Genomic DNA, 20525 nt, shown 5'->3' on the forward strand with positions numbered 1-20525 from the left:
AACATTATTATTAATACTATTATTATTGTAATTATTATTATGATTATTATTATTATTATCATTATTATTATCATCATTATTATTATTATTATTATTATCATCATTATTATTATCATCATCATTATTATTATTATTATTATTATTATTATTATTATTATTATTATTATTATTATTATTATCATCATTATTATTATTTATTATTTTTATTCACTCTCCGTCTCCGTCGTATTTGTAAACCATGTAAACACAGCTGCTCACGTGACAGCACCCGGAAGTGAGACAGTCTGGCAGAGAAGAGGTTTGCTTCACTGAAACTATAAATGTGACTTAGATGAGACACTTTATAAAGTTTATTTCAGCGACAGCATGAGTCAGAAATGTGTCATAAAGTTACAAACTGCAACCAGAGAGAAACTCGGGAAATTTAACTCCCTGCGCGGTGAGTTTAATATCTGACTGTTACTGGTACAGTTAATATCTCCTCCTCCTCCTCTTCCTCCTGCTGCTGTTTGTGTTCATGTGTCATTTTAACCACACAGCCGCTTGTATCCTCTCCTGCAGCTCGGGAGGTGCAGCCCGGGGAGTTCTGGGATGTGGTGGTCGTGACCGCGGTGGATGAGAGCCAGAGAGAAGCGTACGAGCTGCAGCTCCGGGAGAAGGTCTGCAGGAAAGAGCTTCCTGTCGGGGTTCAGTACGAGGTCTTCTCAGATCCGCCTGGACCTAAAATAGGTGAGTGGGTGAGTCAGACAGACAGCTGAGGAGGGGGATAAATAAAAAAACACAGTTAGAAATCATTAATAATATGACCTTGTGTTTTAAAGGGAATGGGGGCTCCACTCTCTACGCACTGCAGCAGCTGAATGACATCTATGGGAAGGCTCTGTGCAGGCTGAGGGTCATCCTCATCCATGCAGGTTTGAGCTTTTCATGCCCTTTTGTTGGATAAATAAATATTACAATGTTTTGTTTTCCTTTTTATGCATTCTGGTATAGGGTTGCAATTAATTAATTCATTAATAGTTTGGTCTATAACATGTCAGAAAATAGTAGAAACATTACACTTTCCCAGAGCCTGCTTGTTCACAAAACTGAAGAGAGCTGAATTTAATATAATTTAGGCCGTCTTTTCCTCAAAAATAAAGATTAATTACCAACAACTGTGGCCAGTGGTCATCATGTCAGCTGTAGTGACAGACCGATACATTGGCAGGCTGATATTTGCGTTTTTTAAGTATCGGCCGATACGGGCTGCTGCGTTCGTCTGCAGGCGTCCGCAGGCAGCTCCGTGTTGCTGGAAACGGCTTTTTTAAGTTCAATATATCCAATCTTATCTTCAACCGCTTATCCGGGGTCGGGTTGCGGGGGCAGCAGCTCTAGCAGGGGACCCCAAACTTCCCTTTCCCGGGCCACATTAACCAGCTCTAACTGGGGGATCCCGAGGCGTTCCCAGGCCAGTGTGGAGATATAATCTCTCCACCTAGTCCTCGGTCTTCCCCGAGGCCTCCTCCCAGCTGGACGTGCCTGGAACACCTCCCTAGGGAGGCGCCCAGGGGGCATCTTTACTAGATGCCCGAACCACCTCAACTGGCTCCTTTCAACGCAAAGGAGCAGCGGCTCTACTCCGAGTTCCTCACGGATGGCCGAACTTCTCACCCTATCTCTAAGGGAGACTCCAGCCACCCTCCTGAGAAAACCCATTTCGGCCGCTTGTACCCGCGACCTCGTTCTTTTGGTCATGATCCAGCTTTCATGACCATAGGTGAGGGTAGGAACAAAGATTGACCGGTAGATCGAGAGCTTTGCCTTCCGGCTCGGCTCTCTTTTTGTCCTGCTCCTTTTATTAAAACATTGAGACTCGTAATATTTGTTATCATAATTATGTAATTCTTCTGATGCAAATTGAGGAAGCAAAAATAGTATCGGCTCAAAATACCGGCTCAAGCAAATAAGCAGTCCGTATCGGTCATCGGCTAAGGCTGAAAAAAAAAACGGTTGATCCCTAGTCAGTTCTGCAGGTCCATGCTATGATGACCTCCATCTCTCTACGATACAAATAAGCAGGGTTCTTAACGGTGCTGGTAATCCTTGAAAATGCTTGAATTTTGGATAAAGCGCTTGAAAGTGTGTGAAGTTGAAACCGCATTTCTTTCACAACAAATAGCTTTAGAATATAAATGTAATTAAATGTATCCTGGTATTACAAAACACAATTTTAGTTGTTAATAGCATAATACCGTCTCTTTTAAAGTGATTAAAAAAAAGTGAAATAATCATTTATGTATGTATTTGTAGAAATACAGAACTTACCACAGCTGTAGGGTGCTGGAAAAGCTTGAAAATTTAACTTGAAAGAGCTTTGACCTTGGAAAAGATGTACGAACCCTGTTCAGTGTTTGAAAAGTATTTTCAGATAACGCCTTTATTGTGTGTGATGTTTCCCACGTCTCATCCTTCTAGGAGGGTTCAGTCAGCGTCTGCCTAGTGCCAGCGCCCTGGGGAAGATCTTCACCGGGGTGCCGTTGGGTGACCCTCTCTACCAGATGCTGGAGCTCAAACTGGCCTTGTACGTGGATTTCCCATCCCAGATGAAGCCTGGTGTACTGGTGACCTGTGCGGACGACATAGAGCTCTACAGCACTGCAGAGGACGAAGGGGTTAGGTTTGACAAACCTGGCTTTACAGCTTTAGCACACCCCTCGCCGCTGTCTATCGGGACTACCCACGGAGTGTTTGTGTTGGATTCAAATGAAAAGTCGACTTACTCTGAGATGGAGAACACACCCTGTCTGCGCTTTCTGCACAAGCCGAGCGTCGATGCGATGCGGAAGAGTGGAGCTGTTCGTAAAAGGCGGAGTAGTTGTTTTCCTCTCTCTGACTCTGAGTTTGTCTACACAGACAGCACCTATTATGTCGACTTTGATACTGCGAAGTCTCTTCTCAATCTTCTGAAGGAGTTGGGGCCTTTGCACTGTGAGGTCGACGCATACGGGGACTTTCTCCAAGCGCTGGGCCCTAACGCCACGATAGATTACACCAGCAACACTGCCAATGTCACCAAAGAGGACAAAAGTCTGGTGGAAGTCCGCCAAAAGATCTTCCATCTTTTAAAAGGGACTCCGTTCAATGTCGTTCTCCTGAACAACTCCAAGTTTTATCACGTTGGGACCACATCAGAATACCTCTTTCACCTCACTGAGGATGTGGTGCTGAGGAGCGAGCTGGGTCTGCTGTCATCTGCCTTCAGCGTGCATATGAATGAGAACTCCTCCTCGGGATGCTGCATTATGTACAGCGTCCTCGATCCCAGCTGCTCTGTGGGAGCCGGATCAGTGTTAGAGTACTCCAGACTGGGTGCAGGAGCATCTGTAGGTGGGGGCTCCATCGTCAGCAGCTGCTGGGTCAGCGCAGGCCTCTCAGTGCCTAATGGAGTCTTCATGCATTCGCTGTGTGTGAATTACAAGCACCAGACCAGCTTTGTGACCGTCGTCTTTGGGATTAATGACAACTTGAAGCGCAGCTCGGAGGCTCCGGCATATATGGAAGAGCTGAAGCTTTTTGGTTTCAGCCTGGCCGAGTGTCTGTCCCACTGGGGGCTGACAAATGAAGCCCTGAGGTTCTCCGGTGACGCATCCAGCTGTAGTTTGTGGAACGCTTGTTTGTTTCCCGTTTGCTCTGATCTACAAAGCTCATTCTCGCTGTCTCTGGAGATGCTGCAGGCCGCCCTGAGTGACTCTACATTCACCTTACCCAAAGACTCAAAGCTGATGTCTATGCAAGAGGCCTTACAGTGCAAGAGCCTGGAGGAGATGTTGAAGTTCAGGAACAGACTTTATGAAGACATCACACAGGGAAAACCCAACAGCTGAAGTTTTTAAGGCAAGACACTGCAGACATGCACTATTTTGCTTCCTTAACAACAAAGAAAACACCCTAAAGGTGTTTATTTTAATACACTTTGTCTATTTGCGTCTGTAGATTTCTCCTAAATTCACCTAAACTTAGCATTAGTTAGATAAAGCCTCATTTCATATTCAAACAGAAAACAAAATTCTCATGGGAATATCTGTTAGTTAAAATGTTTGCCCTGTTCATCTGTAGTCTTTTGCAAAATTGTATGTTCTCAAAATTTGTTTTTTTTCATCCTCTGAACAAGAAATCTTCACCTCAGTAGCATTTACACACACCAAACTTTCCAGTGTTATTCATACCTTTATTCTGAAGGCTTTCACAGTGGGGTTAGTTCATTTGTCATGGACAGCCTGATTAATTTAACCGTTTATCCCTGAAAACATTGTGAAAACTGATTGACTGATAATACCGTTGACAGTATTATGTGATTTATGGAGTGATAAAAAGTCCAACATCCAAAATCTCCTCTGTAAACACATTTGTCTCAAATATACAAAATTAAAGAAGAATTTTAAACTTGGTTTCATCCAAAATTCAGATTTCTGTTCTGGAAATGTTTGCAAATAATTGTGCATATTTAATAACAGAATGCTTCATTTGAATATTTAAACATAACATTTGAGAAAACTTGGGATACAGAAAATAATTGTCTTAATGTCAGTAATCAACCAGGGTAAGTTTGATGCGGTAGAGTTTCCTCTTAATTGAGATTATGCGTCAGATTAAATACCAGATTACACTGATTGTGCTTTAAATTATTAATACTAGATCATTCGGTTCGATCAAATGGTTTTGAAGAGTCAGGACTGTGAGCTTTTGTCAGCAGTATGAAGATCTGACATGGATACTTTCATATAGTTCATCCTTACTTTTTGTAGAGTTTTTCTGATTGAAAATATAACTTTTATATTATTTATAATCAGTGTGAGACAAAAGGCACTTCCCCCTTATATTTCTCAACAGGCCTTTTCCACAGCAGACATTTGCTTTGGTTATATTACAGTATTTGCTGGATTGGACTCATTGTTTGTGCTTTTCCTGCGGTGACAAGTCAACATGTCTGTTGAAAATATATATATAAGAAATGTATGCCGCACTCACACACACACACACACACACACACACACACACACACACACACACACACACACACACACACACACACACACACACACACACACACACACACAGTGTCATGCTGAAACACGGCTGCTTGCATTTGGAGGGAGATCAGTTGTCGTAGTTGTGAGGCATTCCACTCAAAGGTGTTTATTTTTAGCCCACAGCCATGACACCCCCCCCCCCCCCCCCCTTTATCTGGACCTGTGCAATTGTGACACAGAGAGAGATTGTATTACTGCTTTACCAAAGTATACAGCGCAATATTACAAGAGAGAAAAGAGACATTATCGATGGGAAATTACAAATCCAGACCGTCTCAGACGTGCACAGGTAATGTGGCTGGGTGTGTTTGTGATTGTGTGGGAATATTATTAATTTCAGATGTATCAACACGACTGAGAATGAGGTTTGAGGTGTCCAAGGAGAGCCTGGAGGGGCGGGTGTTACTGTTGGCTGCAATCACAAACACTGACAAGTTTTACAACTTCATCACTGTCAAGTAGAGTTCAAATTCAGTTTGTTTGCATTTATTTCACGCGATTTTATTTAGGAGGTAAAATCTGAGTATTTATGGGTAATAATGACTGATTAAGGGAATTAGATTATTAAACTGTTGTCATGTTTATGACCATGCGGCTGAGAAGATGAGTGGAAGAAGAAGGTGGGCGAGTCGTACTCTGTGATCGTAGAGAAGTTGGAAGACGACCAACATCTCAAAGACAGGGAGCTCGTGGAGCTCAAACTTGCTTTCAGGTGACAAAAAAACAAACACATTTTCCCTTTTAAAACTGGAATTCAATCGTTATCTTTATAAACTGCTCAAGCGGATCTTGTCCCGCCTGTGTTCTCCTCAGTCTTACTTTTCTGTGTCAGCTCGGTTGTCTCTCCTCACAAGCAGGTGATGTTGTTTTTTCTGGGGCCGCAGCTCCGATGAAGCTTTTCAGAAGGTGAACGTGAGTTACCGAACAGAGAAGGGGCTGTCGCTGCTGCATCTCTGCTGCGTATGTGGAGGTATGCATGACTATTACAGTCTATTAATAACTCCTCAACAAAATGTGGCAGTGGGAGAAAGGATTACTACGAACTGACTAACATTATTGACCTCTCTGGTGTCGGTTATACAAAGGCAAACAGTAGATTTGAACTAAAGTTTCCTTTAAGATGAACTATAAAAAGTTAAAGTAGAGTTAGTGTCATTCACAATAAACATGAAGTTTTGTTGAGTGAAATATTTTACAGGCTCATAATATCACTTATGTGTACCCAGGTAACAAGACTCATATCCGCACTCTGATGCTCAAAGGCCTACGTCCTTCCAGACTGTCTAAGAATGGATTCACCGCGCTGCATCTGGCTGCTTACAAGGTGAAGAGAAGTAAAGAACAATCGATAAAGACTTTAAGTATTTTCACAATATTTTTATAGGTGCAATCTCTGTCTTTGTCTTGCTTTTGTTGTTATGGGGTGAAGAGCCTTCCTACCACATGGTGGAGTGCAAGTACCAGTGAAGGAAGAAGTACTCCTATCTATTACCGAAGTAAAAGTAGAATATAAAACGTTAAATACTAAAATAAAATATTCTGTAAGTCCTGCATTCAAACTCTCAAGTACAAAAAAAGTACCAAAAGTAAAAGTAGTCATTATGTAGAGTGGCCCACTTCAGAATAATATGTATTTTTAGATTATTATTATTCTCATTATTGATCACTGATTTTAATTGCTGCAGGATAATGCTGAGCTGCTGACTGCACTTCTCCATGGAGGGTCGGATGTGCAGCAGGTGGGCTACGGTGCCCTCACTGCCCTGCACGTGGCCACGTTGGCTGGGCACCATGAGGTGAGAGCTTTACTGTTCAATCACAGTGAAGAAAGTGAACAACAGCTCTGGACTTTTTATTGCTTTTGTACATTGAAAATGTTTCCATTCTCGAACTTTGCACAAACTTTATTCAGGTTCTTTACCTGATCAAGGTCTATCAATCAAACTTTATTTGTATAGCACCTTTCATACAGGTTAGTGCAGTTCAAAGTGCTTCACAGATGTGATTAACAGTTAGAGACCCATGAGCGCAAGATAATGAAATGACAAAATAAAAACTATAATAGCAGTAACAAAGAGTGAAATAAACAAGAATGAAGAACCAGATAAAAACGCCAAAGCAAGAATTAAATTAAAATAAAACAATAAATAATAGACTTTAAAGTTAAAACGATAAAATAAGTGAATAAAATAATGTAAATAATGGCTGTAAATAAATAAATAGGTAGGTAAAATAGGTAGGTTTTAAGATTACATTTAAAAATGTCAACACTTAGGACCAAAAGGTTGGATTTGTGAATAAAGTTTGTTGCAAGTGAATTTCTTTTCTCTTGCCTTTGCACATTTCCTCCGGCACACCTGTCCACAAGAAACTGAAGGTGTGCATGAGCCTTCACAGACAGTGCGTTGATAATGTGCCATTTTCCCACCAGGCAGCAGATATTCTCCTGCAGCACGGAGCTAATGTGAACGTTCAGGATGCTGTGTTTTTCACCCCGTTGCATATTGCTGCTTATAACAACCACGAGCAGGTAAAGTGCTCATATTTACCACCTCTGCAATCTTAAACTGAGAGAAATACTTATAATTTCTCCTCTGAATTTCCTCCCATCACTCTCTTTCAGGTGGCAAAGCTGCTGCTTAAATTCGGGGCAGATGTGAACGCCAGTGGTGAGGTGGGTGACCGGCCTCTGCACCTGGCTGCAGCCAAGGGTTTCCTCTGCATCATCAAACTGCTGATGGGGGAAGGGAGCAAAGCCAACAGTGAGACCTGAGCCTCCGAGAGGGCTTCCTTACGTTTAGTTAACAGTTTTAGAGTCGGTGTGGGAAGGATTGTCTCCTCAAAGTTTCTGCTCTCCTCTCCAGTTAATGCCCAGGACAATGAAGATCACGTCCCGCTCCACTTCTGCGCCCGCTTCGGTCACCATGAGATTGTGCGCTTCCTGCTGCAGGGCAACTTTGACGTGCAGCCTCACTCTGTCAACATCTACGGGGACACACCATTACACTTGTAAATGTTTTTTTCAGTGCCAGTATCAGTCTATACGTCGCTGGAAGGTGACGTGAAGTAGAGATGAAGCGCTGTGCTGAATGTTGTGTCTCATCAGGGCCTGCTATCATGGAAAATTAGAGGCGGTGAAGGAGATTATAAAGCTTTCTGGCACAGACAGTCTGTCAAAGGAGAACATATTTAGCGAGACTGCACTTCACAGGTATTGTCTCACTGTATTTATTTAAATTTAAAATGCATGCTTAATTTAACTTGTTCTTTAACCGGCGATGCATGTTACTTTGAGGTGATAATGAGCTTTGTGTCACAGTGCGTGCACCTACGGTAAAGACCTGGAGATGGTCAAGTTCTTGTTGAGCCAGAATGCCATGAGCATCAACACTCAGGGCAGAGACGGACACACAGGTGACTCTCCTTTAAACCTCCTCTAAACACATGTGCAATTGTATAAAGTGCAGGATCAGCTGTGTTTTAACTGTGTAATAAATGTCTCTGACTACTCTGTTAAGCTCTACACAGCGCCTGTTTTCACGGCCACATCCGCCTGGTGCAGTTCTTGCTGGACAGCGGGGCAGACATGAACCTGGTTGCCTGCGACCCCAGCAGGTCCAGTGGGGAGAAGGACGAGCAGACCTGTCTGATGTGGGCTTATGAGAAAGGTCTGCGTGTGCGACGATGAGTTGTCAGGAACGATTGAATGAAAACTAATATAACTATTTGTGTGGATTGTTTTTAAACCTCAGGTCATGATGCTATCGTCACCTTACTGAAACACTACAAGCGTCCAGATGACTCCCCCTGCAATGAGTACTCCCAACCAGGAGGGGGTCAGTCACCCCTAAGAGAAAATGATTATGTGGACTAAAAAAAAATCCCACAAGTCATCCCATTTTTCTCTCTGTCTGAACATGTCGTCTCTCTTCCAGATGGATCCTACGTTTCTGTCCCTTCTCCTCTGGGAAAGATCAAAAGCATGACTCGAGGTAGTGAAGCGCAGCAGGTTTTCCCACATTTCACATCACTGTCAGCTGACATGACAGCACACACTTTCTGTTGTCAAGAGAGGGGGCTTAACTGCTGGTGATTACACCGAGGCTGAGATCCGTACCACTGAAACAGATCTGTCTCCATCTGTATAATTATATAAATATAATTCATACCTAATGTCGTACAAATGATTTGTCTAATTTAATGGAACGTCTCTAAACATCAGGGGTTAAACATGAAAAAAATGTACGCAAGGTGGCCTAAAGTTTTAACTACAGCTGTAATATTCTAATGTGGACATGCCTCTTTTCTATTGAATTACTTACACTGAAGACGCTGATGGCTCTAAAATAATGAAGGGCTTCTTTTCCCATCTTACCTGGGCAGAAAAAAAAATCTATCTCTAGCTCCTTCAGTTGAAAAATCTATATCATGACGCAAATAATAACTGCTTTAACCCTTAGAGACCCACCATAGGCTTGTTTTTTACTTGCGGGGGGTACAGGGACATAAACGTTGAGATAGCAGATCAACAGTGTATGAACGTTAAGAGCTGTGCTTCTCAACATTGTTTTTCTAAATTAATACACATTAGACCATTCAACCCCATCATTTTGGTTATTAGACATAATTAGGATGCAATTTCTATAGTTGCCGACTAGAGTTTAGGAGATAACCTTGAGAGTAGTCAACTTTATGAGTCTTTTCATACTGACTACTTAAATAGTGAAAACAGACCCTGGAACTCCCTCAAGTACCCCAGGGGGTCCAAGGACCCCTGGTTGAGAACCACTGGTTTAGAGAACATTATGATTGAAGTACATAATTTGCCAAACATATTTTGACTTATGTCTCAGAAACAATATTGGGGTGATAACATATGCAAAACTTTACCACTCGAGAACCAATTAAAATGGTCAAAAATACCTCAGAAATTAAACATATTGTTGTATTCTACCAGAGTTTTATTCATTGTACCCTGACTGTGAGTATTATTAGATCTCAGTATTAGCCACACTTTTAGAGTTATTATAATAAAAAAATAAGATGACTGTCAGATATGCCTATAGTGCAGATGATCCTGAAGAGGGCACTGAACTAATGATGCATTACACTCCTGTAAAACTCTATGGATGAGATGAAGTTCTCTGAAAAATGTTGCGCTCTGTTTTCAGAGAAGGCCGAAGTCCTCCTGCTCAGGGCCAGCCTCCCATCTCACTTCCATCTTCAGCTGTCTGAGCTGGAGTTTAAGGAAATTATTGGATCAGGTAACTCTGCTCACACTTTATATTTTCTTTTCAATCAACGTGCTTCAGATAATCACGTTCTAACTGCCTGTAGAGGGTTTCTACTTCACCAACACATGTGTTTTGATTATATTTTCTTCTCCACGTCTGCTGTTTCTTTTAAACTACGTGCAAAATAAACATAAACAGATCATCAAATCTATTTCACACTCAGGCTCCTTCGGAAAAGTCTACAGAGGGAAATGCAGGAACAAAATTGTTGCCATAAAACGGTACATCTCCACTCTCCATTTTGCATCTTTGTTAAAGGGAAAACTGATGAATTCTTAACGGTCCACTGTTGTTTGCAGCTATCGAGCCAACACGTACTGCTCTAAGTCGGACGTGGACATGTTCTGCAGAGAGGTCTCCATCCTCTGTCGTCTCAACCACCCCTGCATCATCCAGTTTATGGGGGCGTGTCTGGACGACCCCAGCCAGTTTGCCATCGTGACCCAGTTTGTCTCCGGAGGCTCTCTTTTCTCTCTGCTGCACGAGCAGAAGAGGTGAGGGAGCGTGCGCTACACACAGGACCTTACAGTATATTAATCTCTCTGTGGTAGCTGCTAAACTTTAGGACTTCCCTCTGATGTTTACAACTATTTTACAAAGAAAGAGCAGCAATAGTTAACACTTTGCATGATTAAAGTCATGGCATGACATCAAGTTTAAACCAGAAACTGTCACAGTCCAACACAACAGTCTTGTGCTAAAAAAGTTGTTAGTTAATGTAGTTTGACAGGAAATAGATTTAATCATAATTTATTCATTTATAAAGCATAAAAGTCAAATATTATCTGTTTAGCAGCTTCTGAAATGTGAGTGTGTGTCACTTTTATCTCTTTTATATCATTCAAATTTGGGTTTTAGACTGTTGATGAGAGATAAAAAAAATCAAGCAGTTTCAAAACATCACTTCGGGCTCTAGAAAATTGTGATGGGCATATATATATATTTATTATTTTTTTATCATTTTCTAATATAAAAGAATAATACTCAGGAAATTAATATTAAATTAATATAATTTTAGAGCTAAACAGCACACGAAAATATAATTCTGAAAACACTTTATGTGAGAAATAGGCAATTCTGTAAGATAATCTATTCATATTTGCTCAGCGCCGCTTAGTTTCGCAGTTTGATCAGAGTTAGCTCGGCTCTGATTGGTTGTTGGTCAGACAAAGTGGAATCTAGCAGATAAAATTCGGAGCACAAAGAGGCCATTTGGATGAGATCAAGTGTGGTATCTGTTCTTATCAGATTAATATCTGGTACGTCCCTGTAACAGGGAGATGGAATAGGGGCTTGCTCCGTTCACTCCAGTGAGACAAAAAAGGAGCACAATGAGAGAGAGAGGTAGAGACACATGACCTTTTCACAGATCGTCTGTCTCATTGTGCTGTCAGGATAGAGCGACAGTTTCAGCAATGAAACTATGAAATATTAAGAAAAAAAAACATTTTTTTATAGAAAGTTACTGATTTCAGCTCTAAATTCAGCAAAGGTTGGTTTAAAAAACAAGTCCTGGTCGGTCCCACACGGTGAGGTGTGTTGACATCAGGTCTGGTTGATTCCTCACACACTTCGACAGTGACCGTATCCTGATGTTGAGACTTCAAAAGAGCTCAAACTACCTGAAAGACTTAAACAATGTCTTGCAAGGACATGTTTGCACAGCCGACTGTTTCAGGTCTCGTTATCACCCTTGGAAGCGTCCTCTCACCGATCTCTCCGCCTTCATCATTGATCCAGATGAAGTGTTCCGCTAACTGTGTGGCCAGGTGCTGTCTTTATAGACCGGCCTATTGATCCGTGTAAAGTGCTGTGTGTGATTGGCAGGGACCATTGATCCGGCACTAAGTGGCTGCTGTTTTTTAATGATGTGTCAATGCACAGGCTTATCGACCTGCAGTCCAAGCTCATCATTGCCATCGATGTGGCTAAGGGCATGGAGTACCTGCACAACCTCACCCAGCCTATTATCCACAGGGACCTCAACAGGTCGGTGCCACAGCAATAGCATTTTATCGGCAGACTGACTGTATGTTCTCTTTAACAATAATACATGTGCTGCTTCCAGCCACAATATTCTGCTGTATGAGGACGGACATGCGGTGGTGGCTGATTTTGGAGGTGAGAGGCATTTTGCACAAGAAAATTAAAGCTGCATTTACCATTTTGTGAAAAAAGTATGAATAATTTTACATTATTAAGAGACAAAATAATTTAATTAGCAATAAAAACTCACCGCCTTTAATCTGCTTTTGGTGCTACTCACTTGGTCTGGTATGAACAGTAGTTTATAATGGTTATTGTTATTTCAATATATATTATTGTATAACTGAGATCACTGAGGCAGTTTATTTGCTTTATGAGACGTCTTTACTTGCGCTTCTGTTCTGTTTTGGGGATTTACCATGATTTTTTGGGAAAAAGACAGGTAGTAAAACTGAGTGATTTAGACAGAGAGTGAATACATTCAGACCCAAAAAATTATGGATGTAGCTTCCAGGTCTGAAAAGTGAAGCCTGCATTCTTTCTGATTTCCAGCAGGGGGCGAAAAAAGCCTGAATGTGCAGGAGTCATTGAGAAGATGACTCTACTACTTGCTTGATTTATTATCTCCGTAAACATGTTACAAATTAATGTATGGCCTCAATTACTAGCTTCGTCGATACAGCATGATGTTCATTTAGAGTAAAATATACGACAAAGCAGGACATGCTTTAGGGCGGGGCTAGAGGGCGACATGTCGATCAGGATAGAGGCTTAGGATACGTACAGTATGTGTACATTGAAATAGCCGTGAACTTGTTTTGGGGTGTCGTCTTGTCATTTTCTCACAGTGTTTTCACTTAATCAGAATTCATTGTAACGTTGTGATCGCCTTAAATGTCTTGATCAGCATTCGGTGGTTGCACCTTACCAAGCTAGCTAGTGCTAGCATTAGCTGAAGGGAAACTGCTCATTTTCAGTTTCCGTTTCCCTCTTTAGTTTGTAGCTTAGTGCAGCGCCATTGAGACGCCACATGCAAAGTGGTCCCGCTTCGCTCCGCCATTTCGTCCAAACAAGGTCTCTTCTGGCTCCAAAATACCAAGATGGTGACGGCCAAATGCCAATCTCCTGGCTTAAAACAGTTTTCCACAAACCAATGGGTGACTTTGCGGCTATGTCCATTCATTTTTACAGTCAATGATTCAGATAAATAATGTCTAGAAATAATGTTTTTTTTTAAACATTAAAGCTTGTAACCATGTTCCTGTGGACCCCCAAGTATGAACCTGAATATGAGCATTATATGGGACATTTAATGCAGCTTTAAAGTTAAGCAAATATTGTTTGAACGAAACAAAACATAACAAAGTATAAAGAGAAAACTAGGAAAGAGAAACTTTTTCTTTCCAGGTAGTTTTGTTCTCGATAGTAGACGCATTCTACGGTGGCCGAGTGAATTTTCTTATTTTGCCTTTTGTTTTCTTATTTTGCCTTTTGTTTTCTGATTTGTTGTTGTGTTTCTCTATTTGCTGTTGTGATTTGCGCTTCAGGGCCACCATACTTTCCCATCTGCTGTTACCATGCAATACAAAGAACAGTAAACGTCAACTAGTTCAACATGAAACTCTTGTGATATAGTATTTTAAAAAATGATTGTAGTGACATGTAATGTCTTTGCTATCACACAACCCTACACTCAAACATTTAGTCTGGCAGCATGTTTCTGTTGACCTCACTTCTGTTAGTTTCTTGTAAATCAAACCAAACCACTTAACTGCTTGTTGATGCACATCGTTTAACCATTGCATGTCCTCCTCCTGCAGAATCTAGATTTCTACAATCTGTGCATGAGGATAACATGACCAAGCAGCCGGGGGTAAGTGCTTTTCCTCCTCTTTGATTTATTTGATGACGCACACAAAACCTTTTTGAATTTAGTTGTTCTTCCGTCTTTGGCCAAATACTCTCACACCATCTGCAGCTTCCATGGAAGAATACGACACACCGGGTATTATGTTGTTATTTTGCAGGAGTTCAAGCCAGAGCTTCTGCTGGCACCTGCCATCAATTACCCACCAGCTAAAAAAAAAAAAAAAACTGCCTTCATGCAGATTTTGTCTCAATGTGCTGACTCATCACTACCAAGAGTGCTTGGCCTGCAGTTTGGTGTTAAGTGTGTTACAGCTCTTGGGAACTGCCTGTTGTGAGGAACTACTTGCCCTTGCTGGGACCGCAGTGTTTACTTCAGTAATTGGGACTCATTTGTGTGTGTGTGTGTGTGTGTATGTGTTTGCACAGAACCTGCGGTGGATGGCTCCTGAGGTGTTCACTCAGTGTACTCGCTACTCTGTGAAGGCAGACATGTTCAGCTACGCCCTCTGTCTGTGGGAGCTGCTTACTGGAGAAGTTCCCTTCGCTCACTTGAAACCTGGTACCTTTCTTTACATGGTGACAGCGTGTGCATGAGTGAGTGTGTGCGTGTGTGTTTGAGAGAGACCTTATGTGGTACTTCATTTGTGCGTCTGCATTTGTTTCTGTGTGTGTGTGTTAGTGTGTTAGTGTGAGGAGGGACCACACAAGAGACCTCTGACATTACACACCCTTTTCACAGCAGACATTTCAACCAGTCACAGCAGGAACAGCACAGGTGTTAATAATAAAATATGCTTACACACTTACACATCAGCTTCAATTTTAGTGGAGTTTCAGAGAATCGAACTTTCCTGAAAATCCCTGAAAACCACAAATGTCAACCTCGTAGTCGCAGCTGCAAGGAAAAGTCAGGGGTTCACCAAAGTCATTATGACGTGTCCACCATGCCCCAAAAGCTCTTGTAATCAGTGTCTTAGTTGCGATATTTCAGTCTGGAGATTGCAAAGCTACAAATACTTTATTATTATTTTTTATTTTACATTGACAAAATATAAAAAAACTAATATAAAATGAATAAAACAGAACAGAAATTCTGTCAGACAGAATTAGATAATTGTGCCTTTTGTTTTTTGGTGAAGTGAACATAATTCTTGTGAACCCCTGGAACGATTTTCTTCAAATGGCACAAATGTTTACTCTGACTCGAGGATGAGACTGATTAGATTTTGGAGGTCAAAGGTCAAGGTCACTGTGACCTCACAAAACACACTTTTGGGCATAACTCAACAATGTCCACGCTAATTATGACGACACTTCACACAAAAGACAGAATTAAACGAAGTGGTGACATTTTACATCCAAAGGGTCAAAGGTCATTTTCACTGTGACATCATAATGTTTCATAACTCAGGAACAGAAGAGGACACATTTGGTCAGACACTGAATTGGTGACAATGGTTGAAACTGTGGTGATTATTCGATTTTCTGTGCTGCCAGTTAAAGATGTTTGTGAAGCATCAGCAAAAATACACTTACTACCTTAATTCTTTTAATTTATTCACTACATATATTATATTAATATGGACATTTTGATTGATGGATGATGTAAACTGCATCTTAACTGGTTGGCAGAGGCATACGACCCCAAGGCGTTACTTCTATTTTTAAATCTAAGTTGAAGACGTTGTTTTGTCCACAGCTGCTGCAGCAGCAGACATGGCCTACCATCACATCCGACCTCCTGTTGGCTACTCCATCCCCAAACCCATCTCTGCTCTTCTGATGAGAGGCTGGAACGCCAGCCCGGAGGTAAATGAAACAATTTCACCTTTTTTTGAATTTCATCTGAGCTCTGATTGTCAGAAAAAATCACTTTAAATAAAAGTTCTCAATTACATTTTATACAGTGGTACACAGTTTTGCTGTACTCTCCAGCGTATACTCAACCAGGGATCGCTTGGTTCAGTGTGTAAAATAACATCACCAATAGCATCTTTCATGTCATCAGCTATTTAGACATCCTGAACAGAGAGGCAACTGATGCCGAGTCAGCTGCCCCCATAAACATGTGCAGCATCCCCAGAGGATACATTACTGCACAGTTAGCACACACAGCCTGGATGAGCCTCCCTCAGTGCTACGACGCTCGTTATTATCCAGGCATGTTTTTGTTCTCGTCCTCATTAAGACACATTATAACACGGAGGAGCATGCTGGTACATTTCTCCCTCTGTGGTTACGTCTCTCTCGTTTGCCAGTTATGAGGTTACAAAACATTTGCTTGCGCCCTCTGTGATCGCCCCGTCCCAGGACAACTTCTTCAAGACACTTTAATATGAGGTGATTATAATAGGCAGTCATGGAAGAAGTATTCAGATTGTTAGTACTAATACCACACTTAAATACAAGTAAGTCTGCATTCAAAACTTAGGTATTTTCAGCAAAATGTACTTTAAAAATCAAAAGAAAAAATATTATTGCGCAGTAAAATGTTCCCTTTCAGCGATTTCCTATTACATGCTATCTTTCTGTCTAAATATTATCTGAATTATAAACTGACAAATAGTATTTGAACTAAACAGTAGGGGAAAGTATTTACTCAAATCCAAATTAAAGAACTTTTGTTATATGTTTTAATCTTTACTGTGTTGTCGAAAATATTCTCATGTTTCTTTGGTCCTGTGTGTTAAAGCAGCATGCACAGACAGACTTTGGTCTCTAAGTGAGGATGTATAATTGAACAGCTCCGTCGAGGCCGCGTTTGTCCTTTTACAGTGAGGCAGGAGGTCCAACAACAGCTTTTGAAGCTGAGTTCACCTTTGCTTCGTGTTTGGGTGGACTAAAATGTGCAGTAGTGGACAGTGCTGAGAGAATAGATAGGTTGTGAGATATTCATGATGCGTTTGATTGTTCAGCACTGAAGCAGATATAAATCAGAGTTTGCTTTTTTCCAATTTCAGGACAGGCCCGACTTCTCTGAAGTGGTTTCCAATCTGGAGGAATGCTTGTGCAATGTTGAGGTATATATACCCTCCAACCTGTTCTTCATCCTGTTTAACCCCGTGGTGCATGATGTTATGTATGTTGTTGTTTGTGTGGCAGCTGATGTCTCCAGCCTCCAGTAACAGCAGTGGCTCCCTGTCACCCTCCTCCTCCTCTGACTGTCTGCTCGGGAGAGGAGGACCCGGTCGGAGCCACGTGGCCGCCCTGCGCTCCCGCTTCGAGCTGGAATACGCTCTCAACACTCGCGCCTATGCCTTCTGGAGTCAGAGGTAAGAGAACTCACGCACAGGTGAGGGTGAGAGCGTGAAATTCATCTACTGCACAATTCACACTCACCCCATAATCCAGCATTTAGTCGTGGCCGAGTTTGAAAATCCTGCTGTTGTGTCTTTCTAGCTTAGTTTTTTTTTTAACAAAATAAAAAAAATGAATAATACATTTATATTTCTTGATTGTCAAACAGTTACAGCTGTGGCGTCTCATTGAGGCTAGTAATGGACTTAATTTGCTAAAATATTCTCAAAATTCATATAAATCACTACGACTGTATACTCCAGAATGGAATCAGACGCTTGTTTCATCAATCAACAAATGTAAATCTTATAAATCTGACATCAAACTAAATATATAGATGTTGTTTTTAATGTCGTCATTCTAGAGGGAACACAAATTTCTTTATTTGATTTATATCGTTACTTAACTTTACAATTAAAGCAAGTCTTACCTTTCTTGCATGCCTCACAGTGCCTCCCTCCTCCCCCTGCCTGACCTCTGACGCTCTCTCCTCCGTGCGTTGAGAGAGAAATGCTGCGTTCCAGTGCCATGGGAAGGTCGGAGTTTCAGACCTCCAACTAGGCAAAGTGCACTGGAATGACTGTCAAAGTGGAACCTCCTTCTGTCGAATTCGAGAGACATCGACCTAGCACAAATTCAGTAGTAGGAGGTTCCACTTTGACAGTCATTCCAGTGCACTTTGCCTAGTTGGAGGTCTGAAACTCCGACCTTCCCATGGCACTGGAACCCAGCATGAGCAGGGCAAATAAAACGGGGCGAGGGATGACAGGCAGGAAGCTTGTATAATCATTTTACTCAGACCAAATAAAATTATTGGTCAGACTTTTATCAGAAATATATGGTTATTGAATATTTTAGAGTTTTAACACCTGGTGGATTTTATTTACATTTTAGTATTCCATACACTTATGTCATACTAAAATGCTATAAATATATGCTATATAAAATGCTAAAAGCATTTTAGATTACAAAAGAAAAGTGTTAAAATGCCAGAAAGGTAAGAATTGGTTTAACATGTTGATGGCCTTAAAATGGCCTCAAAGGCTTTAACCCAAAAATCTGAGGTTGTTTTCCACCAGAGGGAGTTCAATTCAGTTTTTTCATCTTAAAACAGTGATTCCACAATTTATAAAGGCCGTGTAGAAACGACCCCCTCTGAACAATTGTTACATGAGTTAAGACACTTTCTACAGTGAGGAGTGGAGTTGCTCAGATACCAAACAGGAAACAAAGGAAAGCAAATGCAATAAAACATGCATGGCATTCTGACAGAGGAGGAAGGTGTGTGTGTGTGTGTGTGTGTGTGTGTGTGTGTGTGTGTGTGTGTGTGTGTGTGTGTGTGTGTGTGTGTGTGTGTGTGTGTGTGTGTGTGTGTGTGTGTGTGTGTGTGTGTGTGTGTGTGTGTGTGTGTGTGTGTGTGTGTGTGTGTGTGTGTGTGTGTGTGTGTGTGTTCCTCAGTGTGTGTGTGTGTTCCTCAGTGTGTGTGTGTGTTCCTCAGTGTGTGTGTGTGTTCCTCAGTGTGTGCGTGTATTTCTCAGTGTGTGTGTGTATTTCTCAGTGTGTGTGTGTGTGTTTCTGTTTCTCAGTGTGTGTGTGTTTCTCAGTGTGTGCGTGTATTTCTCAGTGTGTGTGTGTGTGTTTCTGTTTCTCAGTGTGTGTGTGTGTGTTTCTCAGTGTGTGCGTGTGTTTCTCAGTGTGTGTGTGTGTGTTTCTGTTTCTCAGTGTGTGTGTGTGTGTGTGTGTTTCTCAGTGTGAGTGTGTGTGTTTCTCAGTGAGTGTGTGTGTTTCTCAGTGTGTGCGTGTGTGTGTTTCTCAGTGTGTGTGTGTGTGTTTCTGTTTCTCAGTGTGTTTGTGTGTTTCTCAGTGTGTGTGTGTGTGTGTGTGTGTGTGTTTGTGTGTTTCTCAGTGTGTGTGTGTGTGTGTCGCAGCCTGGTAACAGTCACTATGAACCCAGAAACAGGAGGTGGAGTTATTGTTGTGTGGCAAGGACTTTAGACGAGATTTTTCTGAGTGTTTACGTCCAAGAAAAAGTGTAAATTCAACCACATGGAGTCTAATTTTCACAGATCATGAATATATTGTTATATATCAAATATTGTACAAAATGTTTAAATATCAAATGATAAGCGACATGAAAGTGGATCGTGTCTGAGGTTGTTCCGTCAAACCTTGCATCAGTTTTGTAAACTGAACTCCCGCAGAGAAAGTGAGAACAGCCTGGTGTTATGTCGGACATTACATATTGAATGTCTCCTGCTTCTGTCCGTCTCCATCTCATCTGTCTTTCTCCATGTAAATGAAGCTGTATATATTACTGCAGGGGATTAATGAGTACGGGCTGATTTTATTTTGCAGCGAGCGGCGTCGTGCATCCGGGGGCCTTTCGCTGGAGGAACTCAGAAGGAACATGCAGTTTTCACCTATTGATCGAAATGGTTTGTTTACAGAACACAGGCACCCTGATGCTGAACAGTCAGTGATGGTTTTTGAACGAGAGCTGGTGCAGTTTAACACTTCAGTGCTGGTGTTGGAATCAAGTCAGATTCAAGTTCATCATCTTAAAATGTGCTTACTTTTGTTCTCTATTACATTTTGGTGCTTTTAATCTATTTATTCATATTTAAACCTTGCAAAAACAAACTAAGTTCTGCTCTTTGGGTAATACATGGTCATTTGAAAGATAAGGCAGGTGCTATTCTGTATGTTACGACTTCCCTACCCAGTCCGAGGCAGTTGGTTCCACAGAAGTCACAAGTTTTAGTTTTTCACGGGAGTGAAAGGTGCATTTGTTGGGGTCTATTTTCATTGGTGGATACATACAGATTTGGTGCTCTAGCGCAGTGGTTCCCAACTTTTTTTTCCTTGAAGCGTTCCCTCCTTGTATCTAAGAAAAGCGGTTATTTGTCCCAGCAGCTGAGTGACCGGAGACGGACAAACACTAGAGTCAATATAGGCCAAGCATTCACTCGATGGACTGAGATAAAGGAGTTCAGGCCATTAAACGCAC

General features: G+C 41.5%; 1 protein-coding gene across 1 annotated transcript; it reads left to right on the forward strand.

The window, feature by feature from the left end:
• Positions 1–298: 298 nt before the first annotated feature.
• On the forward strand, positions 299–20306 carry tnni3k (TNNI3 interacting kinase). Its single transcript, XM_083910954.1, has 27 exons — positions 299–439; positions 562–729; positions 822–914; positions 2458–3861; positions 5676–5784; positions 5957–6042; positions 6299–6396; positions 6758–6868; positions 7504–7602; positions 7696–7834; positions 7937–8081; positions 8179–8283; positions 8392–8486; positions 8591–8740; positions 8825–8908; positions 9008–9064; positions 10244–10336; positions 10530–10587; positions 10666–10860; positions 12251–12355; positions 12435–12487; positions 14173–14225; positions 14648–14780; positions 15921–16030; positions 17182–17241; positions 17324–17493; positions 19874–20306. The coding sequence occupies exons 1-27, from the start codon at positions 367–369 to the stop codon at positions 20121–20123; spliced, it is 4296 nt and encodes a 1431-aa protein (XP_083767080.1). The 5' UTR covers positions 299–366; the 3' UTR covers positions 20124–20306.
• The last annotated feature ends 219 nt before the right edge of the window (positions 20307–20525 follow it).

Source organism: Echiichthys vipera (genome assembly GCF_963691815.1).
Source record: "Echiichthys vipera genome assembly, chromosome: 3".
Lineage (NCBI taxonomy): Eukaryota > Metazoa > Chordata > Actinopteri > Perciformes > Trachinidae > Echiichthys > Echiichthys vipera.